General features: G+C 39.9%; 1 protein-coding gene across 2 annotated transcripts in view; it reads left to right on the top strand.

Annotated features, from left to right (window-relative positions):
• LOC128744353 (phospholipid-transporting ATPase VB) overlaps nucleotides 1-17,269 on the top strand; it is a 79,520-nt gene that overhangs the window by 25,960 nt on the left and 36,291 nt on the right. Inside the window, exon 3 of one of the 2 annotated variants that reach the window (XM_053841285.1) lies at nucleotides 9,269-10,575. In XM_053841285.1, coding sequence (XP_053697260.1) covers nucleotides 9,614-10,575 — 962 coding nt within the window. In that variant the 5' untranslated portion in view covers nucleotides 9,269-9,613. The remainder of the gene's footprint in view (nucleotides 1-9,268; nucleotides 10,576-17,269) is intronic. The other variant, XM_053841286.1, reaches the window with a different exon arrangement.

The raw sequence follows: 17,269 nt of genomic DNA on the forward strand, positions 1-17,269 counted from the left end.
TCTACTGTCAATAGACCCTACTAGTATCCATAACGATGAGAAACAGCAGTGGTGATAATATGCAGCCCTTTCTCACACTAGCAGTAACCCTTATAGATTCGGACAAGACACCATGGTGCAACACCTTGCCAGAGAACGCCTCTTACTGAACCTCTATGAGATAGACTAGCTTATCTGAAACTTCTATATACCTAAGCGCCCCAGATGCTTTTGTGGTTAAGTCATTCAAACATCTTTTGAAATGCAACGAACACCTGCAGAAGAGAGTCTTGAAATTCGCTAATGTGCTCCAATATAATGCGGAGCGTTGAGATATGGCATACACGTGATTGGCCAGCGCAGAATCCAGCTTGCAGCCGCCCTAGAGTAGCGTTGATCTTCTCCTGGATCTGGTTGAGGGTTACCTTACAAAGTACTTTGAAAGTAATACAGAGCAACGTGATGCCACGGCAGTTACCGCATTCAGTTAGGTCTCCTTTTTGTGGACTTTGACCAATCCCTGCATTCGTTGAAAGACAGGTGCTTTAGCCGCTCTGGTTCGCATTCGCTCAATGCTGGCTTTCGCCTCTCTTCGCTCGTTGATCATCTTCCAAATTTCATCAGAAATCCACCCCATCCGCTTGCTACGCTCTTTGTCGTAGGCTTCGTCATTGGTCGTGATGAAGATGTTCTTCATGCCACTCCATTACTATTGACGATTCCACCAGGTGACAACACTGAGACTTTAAATTCAAGTTGTTCAACATAGACCCTTTTCACCTAGGGATTCTCCAATCGACGGACATCGTAACGGCACCCTACTTTCTGCTCCCGTCGTTGGACACGTGCGACGCGCAAACGTATCTCAGTGATAACAAGGCACCTCAGAGCACCTTGGAGGTCGGATGCAGTATCAGCGCTGCCTTTGTAGCGTACATCAAGAAGGCTCCTTCTCTACTTTCGGCTGATGCAGATGTGGTTAATTTGGTTTTCTGTTCGACTATCACGAGAAACCCACGTGACCTTATGTGCTGGTCTATAGGGAAAGAGCGATCCACTAATGATGCTGTTGTTAATACCATAAAATTATGTAAACAGCTACCCGTTTTTGCTCATCTCTCCTAGGCCGTGACGTTTCATGACGCAGTCAAGGTTCGTGTTATTTGAGTCAATCTTCACATCAAAGTAGCCCAAAGGGTTTTGGATCTTGACTCTCGAGAGTCTCTCAACTACGCTGTTCCCTAGTAAGAAATTTTCGTCCAACGTTGCAACAACACAACCAAAAGATTCGCTAATTTCAGACGACGTGTGTCCGATGTTGTGCGACAAATTCTTAAGCGGCGTTTTATTGCGTCGAGTTTGTTCCGCACTGCACCGGAATACTTATGGGCATGATCGTTTTTCATCCACGGCCTCTAGTGGCATAGTCTAAGGATCTAGAAAGCAAAATAGTCTAAAGAATTGAAATGTGAAATATAATAATAATTTTATTTTTTAACTTTTAGTCATTTGTGTCTTCTTAACCAAGTGTATCATTAAATAAACATTTTATTACGAAAGTGTAAGGAAATTTTCTCAGCAATGCTGAAAGTTTTCCCCAAATTTTCAACGGGAGATAACGCATGACTGGGTTATATTATTCATATCTATTGCATAATTTTAAAAATAAGAAAAGTTTGTCACTATGTTTTAGAAGTAATAATTGTTTGAAATTGATGTATAAGATGTAATAATTGTTTGAGTCTCCCAGTTGGCCTCGAGGTATGATGCTGGCCCAATAAGCCAGTCGTCATATGTTCGAACCTCAGCTGGGAGAAGCTGTTAGAGTTAATAGGATCATAGCAACTGGCCCTGCAATTGTCCTGTACTCTAACAGCTGGCTGCGAAGTCCGTTGCATAAAAACAGAAGATCAAGTTTCGATAACGAAATGTAGCACAACACCATGGCTTTGCTTTGAATTGTTTGAATTTAAGTAGTAACAAAATTTACTTAAAAACAACAAACAATATTATCTGTCTTGAACAATGGCCACCCACTCTAGGTTTGTACCTAATCGACAATGGTAAACCGTTGAAACCTGAATTTGCGATTCAAACCGCAGTTCAGAAGGCCGACCTGTAGGCAGGTGAAAGCAAATTTTACTTGCTTCCATTCGACTATAGCATTTTCCTTCAGATGGAATATTGGAATCATCAAAAAAAAATTATAGAACCTTATCTAGACTGGCTTTCATCATCCCGAACGATAACAGTACCTAATTTTTCAGCAGTTCTGAATTCTGATTATAATTTTAAACTTTACAGTTTTGTTTTATCACTAGCAAACAATCCTACACTAACGAAATGTTTCACTTGAAGCCATGCGAGTTAATTCAATTTAAAAATAAATTGGCTATGCAAATAAAACCACAACCAATGTGCTCAATGTTCGATTGTTAGCTACTGATGAACCGACATCGACGGTGGCTCCGTCATCTTGCCAGCACTTTCTCTTATTTCCTTCATGTTTTGTTCGTATTTTCCCCGTTGAAGTTACCGAACACCACCAATGTTGCTTTTTTTTCATTCATTTCTTAACATCCAGATTCAAATGATTGCAGAAGAAACGCATTACGCTTACACTTTCGATTGCGTCGGTGATGAAAGTGCTAGATTGTGATGCAGTCTTGAACGAAATGTGAATGCCGTTAACGATGTGTGCATCGAACGGCAATCATTCTTTTGATTTGGAGAATTTTGTTCAAAAGACCAAATATATTGGTAACCTTTGACAGCATCCAAAATGCTCGTGCCTGAAGCTATTTGTGAAAAAGTTGCTCAATTCAAACATTTCTCGTAATTTTAATGTAGTATACAATTATTCTTCATATTTTGTATTAACCTATCCTAAAAAGGGGCTATATTCCGGCTAGCGGTAGAGCATTTTTACGATTTTTTTCAGTGCTTGAATGCCTCAACCCCGGATACCTCTGCCAATTCATCAACCTACGATTTTAAATTATAATTTCGCTTTCCAACCAGTTCATTATAAATTGCAGCTTGATTCGAACACCTACCACAACAACAATGGACTGCGGTCGCAAGTTTCCTGCACCGGTCGTCGGTGGGTTAGGGTTCGGGCGGTGCGGTGGTGGATGGTGGGTGGTGATCGTCAAATCACGGTTTTTGGTGTAAGAGAAATGACGGCTCGGGCGACTTGTGGTTGTGTGTTAATTATAAATGTTTGGAACTGGGTCACCGTGGACTACCGTTCCGCTGCTGGTGGTGGATAGGAAATAGAAAGAGAAACACCGTTCAAACGATGATAACTACATGCTTTCGAAGCTTTCAAGATGCGACGACCGGCAGCGTGAAGCAGAGTCAGTCGATGAGAAACTTACGCTGATTCGAATTGCTGAGAATGTGCTTGCTTGCCAATTTCAACAAAACAAAATCCCCATTCTCCTGCTAACAATGGCAGTTTGCATGACGTATTCAATATTTTTATAAGTAGCTTAAAGCGGGAGCCAACAAATCGTGATTCGTTTATCTTCTACGGATATAAAAAAGTGCGCTTGTCTAGTAAAACTCCAGGATGCTTGAAAAAAGAAACCTGGAATTACACGCGAATTACTTTAAATCTGGGAAAAGAGACGTGCGTATTATACAAATTCCATCCCTCAGAATTCCTACAGAGAAACATTAGTCTAGTTGCCTGAAACTATCAGAAAACAAACACTGTGGGGGCTATGAGTAATTTAATTTGGATATCCAGAAATATCCAAAAAGATCTGGAACTTACGTCATTGCCATGTGGAAGGATTAATTTGATGACACTCTTAAACGCAAGGCCACAAATGGTAAAACAGAATTATACTTTTCCTTTTACTATCTCTTTTGAGTACTGATTTGTGACTTATGATCGGACAATCTTTAAAAAATTGACATCAGCGGACACCAACAGCTTGACAGCAGGATTTCGGCAATATTTTTACACTTCATCCGTGCGTTGACGTGAAGTTATTGATTGAAATTTACCAAGTAAACCTTATCACCTGTGTCCTAGATAATATGTATCTTTCGTCAATGCAGCGTAATGCGATTTTTGGCTATTTTGTGTTGTGAAATAGTCGTCTGTAATTCGTGCCATAAATTATGAAATTCACTACTACGTCGGTTCACTCTAATCTGAATAACTCTCCTGTGACATCAGCGTACTTATAATAAAACAGAACTAGATTCCTTCACGAACAGACCAACCACACAATCATGCGAAATAGAATCCTCTGAGAGTGACATGCTATCCTATGCTATGAAGTTGCCGGTGAACGTGATAATATTTTACACTTCTGTGAGAGTTGGCTCCCTAGTTGCAAAAAAACAGAGCACCGACTGTGCAACTAGTCATTCTGGGCAGCACGTGGCACCCACCAAGCGACCAACATGGTAGGAAGTGCTGCTTTTTGCTGTTAGCAAAACATACTTGTCCGATAATGAGTAGCCATCAGCCTGGCTAATTGGTCAGTTGTGTAGAACGATAATTCAGTTAACTCATTGTGGGCGTAGGTTCAATTATTTGATTAGTTATGAGAGCTCAAGCATATCAACACAAGGTCTATGAATCCATGAGTTTTTTTGTTGTTTTCAATTTACAATGGAAAGAATATGACACGTTGACGTTTGGAATAACGGTGCATCTAATTCAGTAAGGGGTGATTTAAGTTTTTTTTTTCTAAATCAAAACAAGTAGAATATTTCGTTGGCTAGGCTTTCAAACAATGTTAATATTTAATCAATAAATTTATTAAAATATGAAAGGAAAGTCTTTATACTTCCTACTTTCTAGTTTTTGCGGAATGTTTTAAATCAAATATCAGAATATATTTCATTCGAATTTGTTCTACAACGTTGTCTGAATCATTCGTGGTAAATTTCAATACGTGTTTTTGTTGCACCTGTTAAAGGTACCCAGAGGAAATTCTGAACAATATTTTTCTGCTGTAGCCATCGGTCGTAAATAGGATGAGTGCAGTCGTGTATATGTGATCCATTATCAAATTGGTATATGAGAATGGCTATTATTATCTACAGGCTTAGCGAGAAAGGCAAACCTAGATAGGCGACAGCTGTGTAAACCGTGTTGCCTGATAGTTAGTACGACTTTGTGCAGCGTCTACGACTATTTATCAATCGTCGTTGGTTGGCATTTTGAAATAATCGTATAAATAAATTCGCAGTCATCTCTTCAAAAAATTAAACATACTATAGTGAAAAACGGCCACAATCGGTCTTACGCTGCCGTTGATTGGCAGCTTTTCAGCCAAGAAACAAAAAATCAGGCTATTGTGGAATTTTCACCTTTGGAAGGCAATTTTTTTTGTAACTTTTATAGTTACAGTGCTACAATACTAGTACGTCATTCATAACTAAGTGAGCGTTTAGCAAGCTGGTTCCAGAGTTATTAATTTTTGAATTAGGCGAATTTCGAAAAATTCCCCTTGAAGTTGTCTGGGAAAATCGGAAACCTCAAACTTTCTTAAATACTGATTTCGTTCATAAGTCCATTTGATATACGGACATAGAAATTTTCATGAAATTCTAAAACCTTTTGATGCATTTTGTACGATAATCAAATCGTACTCAAATCAATGACAGATTTATTTACTTATTTTTTTTTTTTTTTTCAAATAATATTAATATTGCTTAGAAGCGTCTTGCAAAAATGAAAATTAACGGTAATCACAGACGGATCTGTAACTCCTTCATACTTCCAACACCATAAAGTCTATCAAGAATTCTTCTTCACTGTACTCGGTCCTGGGTAACTCGTCGCCAATTTGTTGAGAGTCTCAACATACACAGGTCAACTTCAATCTGGTCAAGCCACCTAGCACATTGGGCTTCTCTATTCCTGATTAGACTGCCGGTTAAATTGTCGTTTTGTAGCTTTGAGAGGCGGCGAATCATAGCGATCTTGCGAATGCCCGACTTCCAGATTGAATGCGTCGTTGAATCTCCTTACCAGACCAGCGGTTTTTAAAGAGCCCAAATATACAAACTCATCAACTACGTTGTTTACTCCAGGAGGCTCTTCCTACCACATAGGGTACGGGAGGGTATTCTCATACATGCACATAATTCTCGGCAAGTCGCAGCTTGTCTAACTGCCGAATATTTACCCGAGAAGGACGGCTTTGTCACATGTACTGATACTAGGTAATGATCCGAGTCGATATTCACAACCTGTAGGGAGCGTAAGATCTTGGTTCGAGAAAAACCGGCCCTCGATGAGAATATGGTCGATTTAGTTCAATGTTCTTTGATCAAGTGATCTCTAAGTGGCTCGTTCGTGACGGTGTACAGGCTGCGTTCATATCCTCGTTGCCTCCAGCTGCGCATAGAACGCTTGTTTTACCAACAGGCAACAATGCCCTAATGGCTCTTAATACCTAATACAGTAAACATCTAAATATTGAGACAAATTTAGAACGTAATACTTGCTGAGACAGATGAAAGTCAAACGCTGTCGAAACTCCGTTGAATGCACGTTGCAGACCAGTGATTGTGCTATTATCACTGTAGTTGGAGCGACGACGTTAAGTAAAGGAATCCTTCACAAAACTCTTAATGATGCGTTTAGATTGATCTGGAGAAGAATGTCGGGACAATCGATGTTGGAAGTCAGGATATCGGGAATTACCATGGCGCGCGCTGTTTTTCGGAATAATTCGAGGGTGTCTATTCAAATTAGCTGGCAGCGAACCTCGTATCATGTATTCCTCATGGGCTGTCTCCAAGGCAGCATTCGAAGCGCCATAGAGTACGAATCGGCGCTGGATGCTTTCGATGCATTGAATGGCATTGTTGTAGTGAGGAATCCATACAGCAGAGCAATATTCTAATGAAGACCGAACAAGCGACCCGTAAAGCATTACTAAGCATTCGATACTGCGGAAGTCACGAGTCATTCGCATAATTCAGCCTAACTGCCTAGAGGCTTATTACTGGGATTATTACCGACTTAGCAAGTTACAGTTTCGAGCAAAAAGTGTTTAATGTTTCAAACGCAGTCTTCTTTTTTTATTGACTACTAATAGTTGCCCGAAGGAAGTTTCCTTCTTACTCCATATCAGGTATGGAGCCTAAATCCCAAAACGGTCATTGGCTTTATAAACCATGTAGTAACGAATTGGGGCACAGGATTACAACTATTCCGCTCAACTCCATCAATGGGTATGAGCTATCCATAAACTGTGTACAGCAATCGGGGCCTGCTACAAAAGACGATCATTAAGACTGTCGCAGTGGCCTTTTAACCCAATGCCCTTCTGGCATACAAAAAAATACTTGCCCGCGTGCGTCGCCTCGTGTCTAATTGAGAGCGAATCGGTGGTACTCAACCAAATTTTCTGTAACTTCGACGAATAAACACTTTAATTTGCTGCGATAATCTAGATTCACTGTAACGGAGATAACCGGAATGTATGACCAAAACCGGAATGTATGCTTGTCTTGACTGCAATCTGGCATAATTGGTTCGAGTCTTCGCTTACTCCGCGCTGGGGTTTTAACCAGACATCTGTACACGAATATTGTTATGTGTAACACCAACTTCTTTTTCGGGCTCATAGCAAATCCTGCCCGGAGTGTATTCGTGACGTGCACGGGTAAGCCGTAGTTTAGATACTAGGTATTAATTTCAGCTTTGCGTAAAGCATTTAGGGATCGAACTGCGATTCTTGCTATGAAAGCAGGACGTCCTGTCAAGAGTATGATATGGTTTCAGACAATTCAAGGCGCTTATAGTATTAGATAATCATGCTGCATACATTTTTTCTGGTAAATCCTTTCATAGGCATCTTCGTCCATGGGCTATGGCGTGTATTCGTCTGCGTTCTTTTCATAAAGACGAAAAAACCGCATTAGAAGCATTCAAATTGTTACTGAGCATCAATATTCATGGATTGACTCTTCGTTATCGGCAAAAGGTAATGTAAGAAACATACTACGAATAGTCGAATGCTGTCTATCCTCCATGATGGACGAAAGAAATCTTGCATATGACGAAGTGAAATTTTCTTATGATGAATATCACCTGGAACGTGAAAAATTGTTTCACTAATAAATCTAGGTTTTGAAATATTTTATCTGTCTAAATCAGTGTGTATGTACAGGTAGGAAGTGTAGAGTTCAGTTCGTACCAAATAATTTAATAGTTGTACTGTTGCAGATATAATTCCTTTAAAAACTCTAACTCTAAATAGTGTTGAGTTGTAAAAGAGAGACCAACTCACACTAATCGGCGGATTAATTCAAATTTTTAAACCGGTTTTTTAAATGTGTAATACGATTGTTTTATTAATTGAAAGATTTTCAACCCACAGGGCAAATACGTTGTATTAACTCTCTTTCTGGTGACGAATTTTGGAAGCTGCAATATGAGTAGAAATCTTAACCCACATTTGACTGAACACAGGGAAAAATTTTATAAAAACCTTTTAAATGAAATTAACTTTTTTCAATTATAATAATTCCAAACAAAAAAGTTTTCTTCTCCTTATCTTATATTTTCATTTAGTGATAGACAACAGTTGCTTAAAATGAAAAATAAAATGCCGAAATTTATTGTGAGACCTGGAAATCACCTCGATTTCTAGAAAGCAACTTTCAAGCCACATAACAGGCTGACCGGCACCACAGACAGCACCAAAGCTCCTTTACCTCATTTAAGTTTACCGCCCTTTGTCGTACGGCATTGGACTTTTGACTGCCTTGTTGATGTTATTTTTCTTTTTAATAAAGTGACCGCTGTGTGGGACATATCGTAGCCGTCTTGAACGTGTAGGTATTTTAGTGGACCGTCACGAAATTGACGATATCAGCATAAAGACGGCATGTGGAGTAATCATGTTTTCATTCTTAGCTTTTATTTGGGGAGATTGTGTTTGCAGAATGTAACTTGTAATCAAAGTTGAAACAAATTATTATCGGGGTCACTGGGCGAAAATACGTATCTAGTCATTCTGATTTTGACTAAAATGTTTAAATATCAGGCTCGCATGCCACACCGAATTTTGTGTCCTTAAACAAAAAACGAAAAACTATATAGAATGCATGGACTAATATATTTTTCCGTTGTAGCAAATGTATTTTTTTTCTTAGTAGGTATACGATTTCAATCAATTTATATTTTTTTCAAACAGAAATATTGTAAATTGCTGATATACTCAAAAAAAAAACACGTGAATAATTATTGACAAAATGAAAGTGATTAAATGCTTTAATTTTTATTATTTCCGTTTATTTGCAGATAAATGTGTCGACTCGTTTCTTCATGTACGACGACGCCCAACACTTTTCCGAGTGAAACCGAAAGTGCGAAGTGATGCAGCTGCAGTTCATTAGAAAAAAACAGTTCATTAGAGTGAAATTTTATTGGCCGTTTGTGTGTAATTTAATTTTATTTCCATTTTTTTTACTCCGAGACGGTTGGTAGTTTTTAATTGAAACATATGGCAATTTTTATCCATTGTTATGCACTGGACAATGTTGATTGCGAAATCAGTGGCTTAAGTGTAGTTAAATATTCATAAAGTGCAATTAATTAAAAACGGTAGAAGGAGCAATCAATTGTTAGTCCTAATGGTGTTATTCAATGATGACACAATCGGAGGATACGAGAAAGGATGGCCTATCGACAGGTGGTTTACAGCCTGCATCACCTTTAACTCCTCAGCAGACGCAACAACATCTGCAAGTTCCTGGAGGCCAGTCCGGGATTCTGGCCTCAACTCCTTTGGAGGCTACCAGAACATATGTATTTCCCGGTTTGAGTGCAGTGGGCGGTAGTGGATTCACAACAACCGGAGTCAGTAGAACCCTGTTTGATCAGCCTAGAAATGGTGGACACTCTCGATCAATCAGCCATGGCGAGGGATCCTTTGGAGTGCACGGTGCGGTCGGGCGACCTTCTGCGCTTAAATCTGCTGTCAAAGGAGGTCACCAACGGGCCCGATCGCAAGGGCATATTACTGATGCTCCAGTTCCACGATCCGGCCATAGTCGTGTTGGGTCCAAGACGGATTTTATCCTTCCACCTGGGCATAAAGAACCGCCGGAGACACGAGAAACAGGGACGGCTTCCACTTCCGGCAAAGGCCATTCAAGACAGGCATCACGCTCTGAGTCGATTTACACACTGCGGCGGGCCGATCGACCACCCTGGTGGAAGCGCATTATGTTTTGTCGAAGCAGCAAATTTGAAGATCGAGGCTACCGTTTAGTTGTGCCTAATCACACAGTGCCTCCGAAGACACCGAAACATGACCATCCGAATGGACGGCTCGTTGGGAACAAAATTCGGACTACTAAGTACACGCTACTATCATTCGTGCCGAAGAATTTACTGGAACAATTTCATCGGGTGGCAAACTTGTACTTTATTTTTATTGTACTGCTAAACTGGTTTCCTCAGATCAACGCGTTTGGCAAGGAGATAGCAATGATTCCGGTACTGTTTGTACTGGGCGTGACAGCAATCAAGGACTTGTTCGAGGATCGGCGACGAAGGGCTTCTGATAAGCGGATTAATAACTCAACCTGTCGAGTGTATAATGGGTGAGTATTTGCATTGCCTATCTAATTTATTCTGAGCGGTTTTCTTGGTTTATCCGCCGCTTCGTTTTGAAGCTTAGTGATAACATCTAGAACAGCAACAGCAGTTAAATGTTCGCTAGAAAAACATTTGAATAAATAAAGTCGTTCATGCTTCATTGCAATAGACCCAGTTTATCAAGTTAATTTTACTACGTTTTCCGGGATTCGTGTGTGTGTTTAATATGTACAACTAAGCTTGACATACTTAGTGTCATAATCTATAGTTTCATGTTGAAGTCCAAATTGAGAAAAGAGGTTTGGTTCGGTTAGCTGAGGTAGAAAACTGTGGAGCAGCACCAAAAGTAGGTAGGCAAAATGGTTTTCGCGTAGCGGCAATTAGGCTCTTAAGGGCTTTTTCAGTTACGCGAAAGTGAAAGCTTCAATTAGATAACCTAATATCGTGCCGCTAAACGTGATGGGTGTATGTTTTTATGTATCTCCAACAATCTGCTCAAAGTGCTCAAGTATATTAAATTTTCAACAAATCCAATCAACTTATTGAACCCAAATGAATGATATGGAATGGAAAACTCATGATAAAACGTTACTGCTTAGTTATTCTATTTCTTTCTGATCAAAAGTCATGGTTGGGAGCTCTTATATTTTTCTTCATAAGCAACTGGAGCCAACGTTATGGTTGCTAATTTTCAGGTTTAATTTAAATTTTCGATTCTCCAGAAAACATACCTCATAGCAATAGGTGACGATAAAACATAACAGATTAGTTCTAGGCTTCGCTTCCGCGTTTGAAGCTGCAATAGCATTCTGCTACTACTTGCTTTTTATACTCGAAGCAGGGTGCGTTAACCCGTTTGAAGCTGTAATAAGTTAGTGAGCTAGTAATTAGCGTGTTGCGGATTGTGATCACGTAGCAGCACCTTATGGGGGTGAGAACCGGTAAATGTAAGATAGATGTTTTTAGATGTGCTTTTTATATCACTGGAATAGAAATTGAATATACAGCTATAAACGGTTTGCCGGCTTCATGTATAAATCTAACAGATATCAAAGCTTTTAGCAGTGCTAATATGTCGTCGGTTGAAGTACAGTACCCTTTCGATTGATAAGCCCTTATCAGTTGATTTTGCGATAGTCGAGACTTGTTTTACTAATCTTACTATCAGCTTGATAAAACATACTTCAGTGGTACACAATAGCATTTGCTAGCGAATCGCATGCTTTAATGGCTAATCTGCCGAGATAAGGCAAAAAGTCAGCCTTTTAAAAATATTTCAAGTGGTTCACAATACATATCTTGGCAGTTCAGGCAAAACAAATGTAGAAATTCTTGTTGGAAATTTCGTTACGTATAATATCGATGACTTAATGATTGACGGCATCCGTCCATTTACTTCAATACAATTGCAATCAAAACTACTGTTTGAAGCCTCGGGCAAAATACTGTGTGTACCCCGGGAACACGCGACCAAATATTACGACGGTATTATACAATAAATCGGTTTGAAAGCGGTTTGCAGAACGATATGTTTAAAGAAGTTATTCAAGATTTGTTGAAACCAGATTGCGTCGTCATTGTATAGCATAGAACCGGCATGGCCCATGCTGTTTTAGGTAGTTGTCTCTATTCAACTTGGTCTTGGGTCATTCCCCTCAGTACCTGATTTGTAGCATTACGTTTCTTGTAGCCTTTTTTATCAGCTTCCAATTGTGGCCTTAACATTATACTCGGTTGGGGGGCCGATGGCGAAAAGCGTGTTATTTATCGTGAAAATCGTGTTATTTATCGTGAAAATCGTGTTATTTATAGTTTACTAGCTAACCCGACAAACTTCGTATTGCCACAAATTAAATTGTGTTTTACATAAATCCTGAATCTCGAATGACCTTTATCACAATCTCGAGTTTTGCAAGTTTCTGAGGAGTTCATGGGTGTTTTAATATACAAATTTTCCTCACAGTAAAATAGAAAACAACTCCCCCCATTGCTTTGCCTGATAAAATAAAGCGGATAGCATTTAAATATTTGCTATCATTACAAACCATTTCGCCGAATACCACTTTGCGGAACACCAATTCTCGGTTAACCATAGCGCGGAATATTGAGTTTTGCAGAATACCATTTCGCGAAAAACCTTACGCGAGATGTACCATTTCACGGAAAATTTTTTCGCAGAAAGTACCATTTCGCAGATATGACCTCGGAAAATAAATAAACCTAGATAAAGGTGATCTCTACGGAAACTTCCCACCCCGCAGTGGCCGGCGCTTCCGACGGCAGGTCGCCGGCAACACTCGCGGCCTGTGTCCGTCTCGGCCTGAATCATCTAACTATTGATAGTTTCTGGTGGTCTTGTTATTGACTAATGTTTTATGAAAGAGTCTTAATTTCTCGAGTTCGATTAGTTTTTAGTTGTTGTTTCTTGTAGTATTTTTTCTCAGTTTTCCAAAGGTGGTCTTAAAATGAAAATCGATTGGGGAGCTCATGGCAAAAATGGCGATTTTTTGATAAAATCCAATCTGGCAACCAAATCCAAGATGGCCGCCAAAAATTTTTCACTCTATTTGAAAGCCTAGTTCTTCTTCTTTACAGAACCGTGCCATTTGTTAGTTGTTTTATTGTAAATTTAGAAAATATCACATGATATAGATCTTAATGTTTTCTAAAAATTTTACATTTTGTTAAACTGTCCGGCCCCTTGGCGAACGAGGGTCCACTGTTTCGGGGTATTAAAAGTGTAATCCATATTTTTGAACCATTTTTAATCAATCAAGTACAAAAGTTCTAATATTTGAAGACCTCGTGTTAGTAGTGGCTCTGCTTCAACGAGAATTACTCAAGATTACTCAATTACTCTATTGGTAAGCTTTTAACTTCGCTTTTTGCACTAACGTAAGAACTGACGACACTATTAACCCAAGGCATAACACTTATCGTTCTTACAAACATAAAAAGTATATTTACCTTTTACCGACCGGTTTCGGGCAACTAGCCCATCGACGGGGTAATGCCCAACTGATTGCGTTGAAGAGAGAGTTATATTTTTAAGCCTGTTAATTTGAAGAGAGGTGACACGATGGGAGCCTCATCTTCGTTCATCAATTGATCAGCTGTTGTGATGAACATCGACTCCCACGCATTTAGTTGTGAGGCCTTCCTGATTCCCTTAATCACTTTTGCGTTATCCCAGTCGATTTCATGCTGAAAGTTTGCTGTATGTACTGCCACACTGGAATCGTTGGTTCGGTTGTTTTCCACTGCCTTTTTGTGCTCTTTTAAGCGTACCTTGAATTTTCGTCGAGTCTGCCCAATATATACCGCCGGGCAGTCTTTGCATGGTATTTGATAGATTCCGGACATTTCGTTTGTAGGAATCTTATCTTTCGCGTTGCATAGAAGCTCACGTAGTGTGTGGTTGCTTTTGTGCACGATGTGAAAACCGTGTCTACTAAGAGCATTTTTGATCGGATTTGTGATTTTGGGGCAGAACGGCATACTGATCCTTTCAACATTGTTTCTCTCTGGTTGCAGTGTGGTAGCGTTTTGTCTATGTTGCTTTCGTTCATGTGTCCGTATAATTTTGTCAACAAACTCCTTACCGTATCCATTCAGGTTAGCCGCATCGTAGATTTTTGTCTTTTCTTCTATAAAATCTGTTCTTTCCATGGGAATGCTAACAAGTCGATGGGCCATAGAGTGGAATGCGGCTTGTTTTTGAGCTCCAAAATGGTTGGAGTCACAAGTGATGTAGCGATCTGTCGAAGTGGGTTTGCGATATATACTAAATTTTAGCGTGTTGTCATTTTTTCTGGATACTAGTAGATCCAAGAACGGTAATTTGTTGTCCACTTCCCGCTCTATGGTAAATTTTATCGTGGGATGTCGGGAATTTAATAGTTCCAGCGTTTGCGGTATGTAACGCTCTTTCACTATTGCAAAAACATCATCAACATAACGTTTCCATATTCGCGGGAAAAACTTATGCTTTTCCAAATCTGCTTCGAAATCGCTCATGAAGGCTTCCGCTAAAATTGGAGACAACTTGGAACCCATACTAAGGCCGAAAGTCTGTTTGTAAAACTTTTCTCTAAATGAGAAAAAGTTTTGTTGCATGCATTCTTCCAATACCGCTATATAGGCGCTGATCTGATTCGGTGGAATGTGACTTCGCACCAAGTGATCATGCAAGCTTCGTATGGCGTCAGCTACTGGTACGCTAGGGAACAGAGCGGTCACATCGAATGATACCAGGACCTCACCTCGCCGCACAACTACATCTTTTAGCTGATTCACTAGTTCCACTGAATTTTTCACGTTTCTTCCATGAGTGATTGGGTGTCTTTTCATTTCTTCTACTAGCCAGGCAGCCATTTTTTCAGTGGGGGTGGAAATGTTGGAAGAGATGGGTCGCATTGCTATGGGATTTTTGTGTATTTTTGGTAGGCAATACAGTGAAGCAACTTTAGGATTCGAAACAAGAAGACGCTTTTCTAATCTTTCTTCTCCCATTAGATGAGCTATTCGCTGTCGGATGCTGTTTGCTCCATCGATCATTGCATTAAGGGGGTCTTTGGGCTTACCGTTTTTATACAGACATTCTTCGTACGGGCCAGCTTTGATCATATCAAGGACCCGCAAATCGTAATCTGCCTTGTCCATGATAACAACAGCATTCCCTTTATCTGCACGAGAGTATATCACATTGTGGGCTTTTAGTTTTCTCACTGCGCACCATTCATCAAAGGCATCGACTTTGATTTTGTTTTCCAGCTGTGCGCAGAAGGCATTTTTGTATATCAAAACGTACCGCAGCTGGAAAACAAAATCAAAGTCGATCCGCCTTTGATGAATGGTGCGCAGTGAGAAAACTAAAAGCCCATTGCATGAACATTGATTCACCTTCTCATAGAATTTGCGCATATGGTTAGTCCGGAATGGTTGTTCGAATTCTTCATAAGCTCTGTCCTGATTTTGACGCTTTTTCTTACTCATGATCGTAATCTACTGGTCGCATTCCCCATCATAATTTCGTTTATTCCGAGTCCAGAGTCCTTTCGACACTTCACCTAGTCCCGTAGTCCGGAGGGGCCGCATTTCATATCCGATCCCAGCTCGTTCCCAGTTTCCAGCTAGTTAGTATGCCCCCACTCTGATAGAACTTGTCACTACAGATCTTTTATACGTACGCTCTCTTGCGGCAGATTTCCTACAGTGCTGCGATACCGAATTTGTGGGTTCAAGCTGTTTAAGCAGTACCCGATCGTCAACTACAAAATTAAGTGATCTGCACATCCGTGTATCGAGTCGCCATTCTTCATTATTGTCTCGTGATGGAGCTGCTATGATTCAGCGTTTGAGATAATACGTTGCTTAATTTAGCAGCCCGTCCGAGTCAGACGCCATCGTGAGCCACTCTAAACATGGAGTGCAGACCTTCATTAGGTTGTGGAAAGGATGTTACACCTTGCATAAGAATCATTGTCAAGACCTACCCCTATCCTGGGAACAGGTAGGGCTACGAGTTGCTGTAACTTAGGTGGATGAATCTAGCAAACCCACGGATTACACAGCCACAGCTGCTTTATAGCACAGTAGGGATTTTTTTTTGCAAAAAGGTCGTTTATCTATGTCAATATCTCTAAATGTAGTCCTTGCTCACGTCTCTCGTTTGTTTTATATATTAGAATGCGCGTAAGAATATCTTTCATTTGATGAAAAAAGATTAAATCTATCCCAGTGGAATCCAAAGATATTCACGTTTACATAGACAAAAAAAATTTTTGGGTATAAACGTCTTGTAGACTTGACCTTTTCATATTGACTCAGACTTTGCAGCCGATTATTAGAATACAGAACAATTACGTGGTTAGTGCAATGATCCTACTGACCCCAGAAGCTCCGCCTAGCCGAGAACATACGATGACTGGCTTGCTAAACCAGCATCGCACCTCGAAGCTAACTAAGCGTTTACATAGATAAAATGTCGTTTATTTGGTCAAAACGTCAAGAGACAACATCCAGTCATCGAATTCCTCACGAAAATCGCTTCTTTCTCGCGAAAAAATATCAATTTCATTTGAAAAATAATAATTTTGAACTAAACAGAAGACACATAACTGTTGGTACAAAGTTACGCAGATGCAGCTTTCTGTAGACCGTCTGACGCTATGGCTTTTACTAGATTGTTTCCGGCAACGGTATTTTGTGCACCGCACCGTGAATACGTCATTGGGACTGGCATCATCTGGTATGCCGATTATTAATTGGTACAATTAATAAAGTACACGCTTGGAACCGCTATTGCGCTGGTTTCCCTGTTATATTGGTCAATAAAGTTATTGATTGAGATGCAATGTGACGTGACCCATGCGCCGCAATAAATCCATTTTCTAACCGAGAAAGGTTTCAATTAAATTGAATTGGAGGTTAAGCATCAAACTGAGAAACCATTTCATACGTAAGTTACGAGTTCTTGACTGACTTTTCTCGCTCTATTTAGAATGGAATGGTAGGGAACAGAATTTTCGTCCAAGATGTATACCCTCAAGTCGCTTTTTACGCGAAGGATACGTCCCGCGTAAATCGAAACCGCGTAAATTCTGAAATTCGCGTAAAAAAACGCGTAAATTCCGAAATTCGAGTAAAAAAAACCGCGTAAATTCCAAAATTCGCGTAAAAAAACTGCGTGAATTCCGA

Source organism: Sabethes cyaneus, chromosome 3, assembly GCF_943734655.1.
Source record: "Sabethes cyaneus chromosome 3, idSabCyanKW18_F2, whole genome shotgun sequence".
Lineage (NCBI taxonomy): Eukaryota > Metazoa > Arthropoda > Insecta > Diptera > Culicidae > Sabethes > Sabethes cyaneus.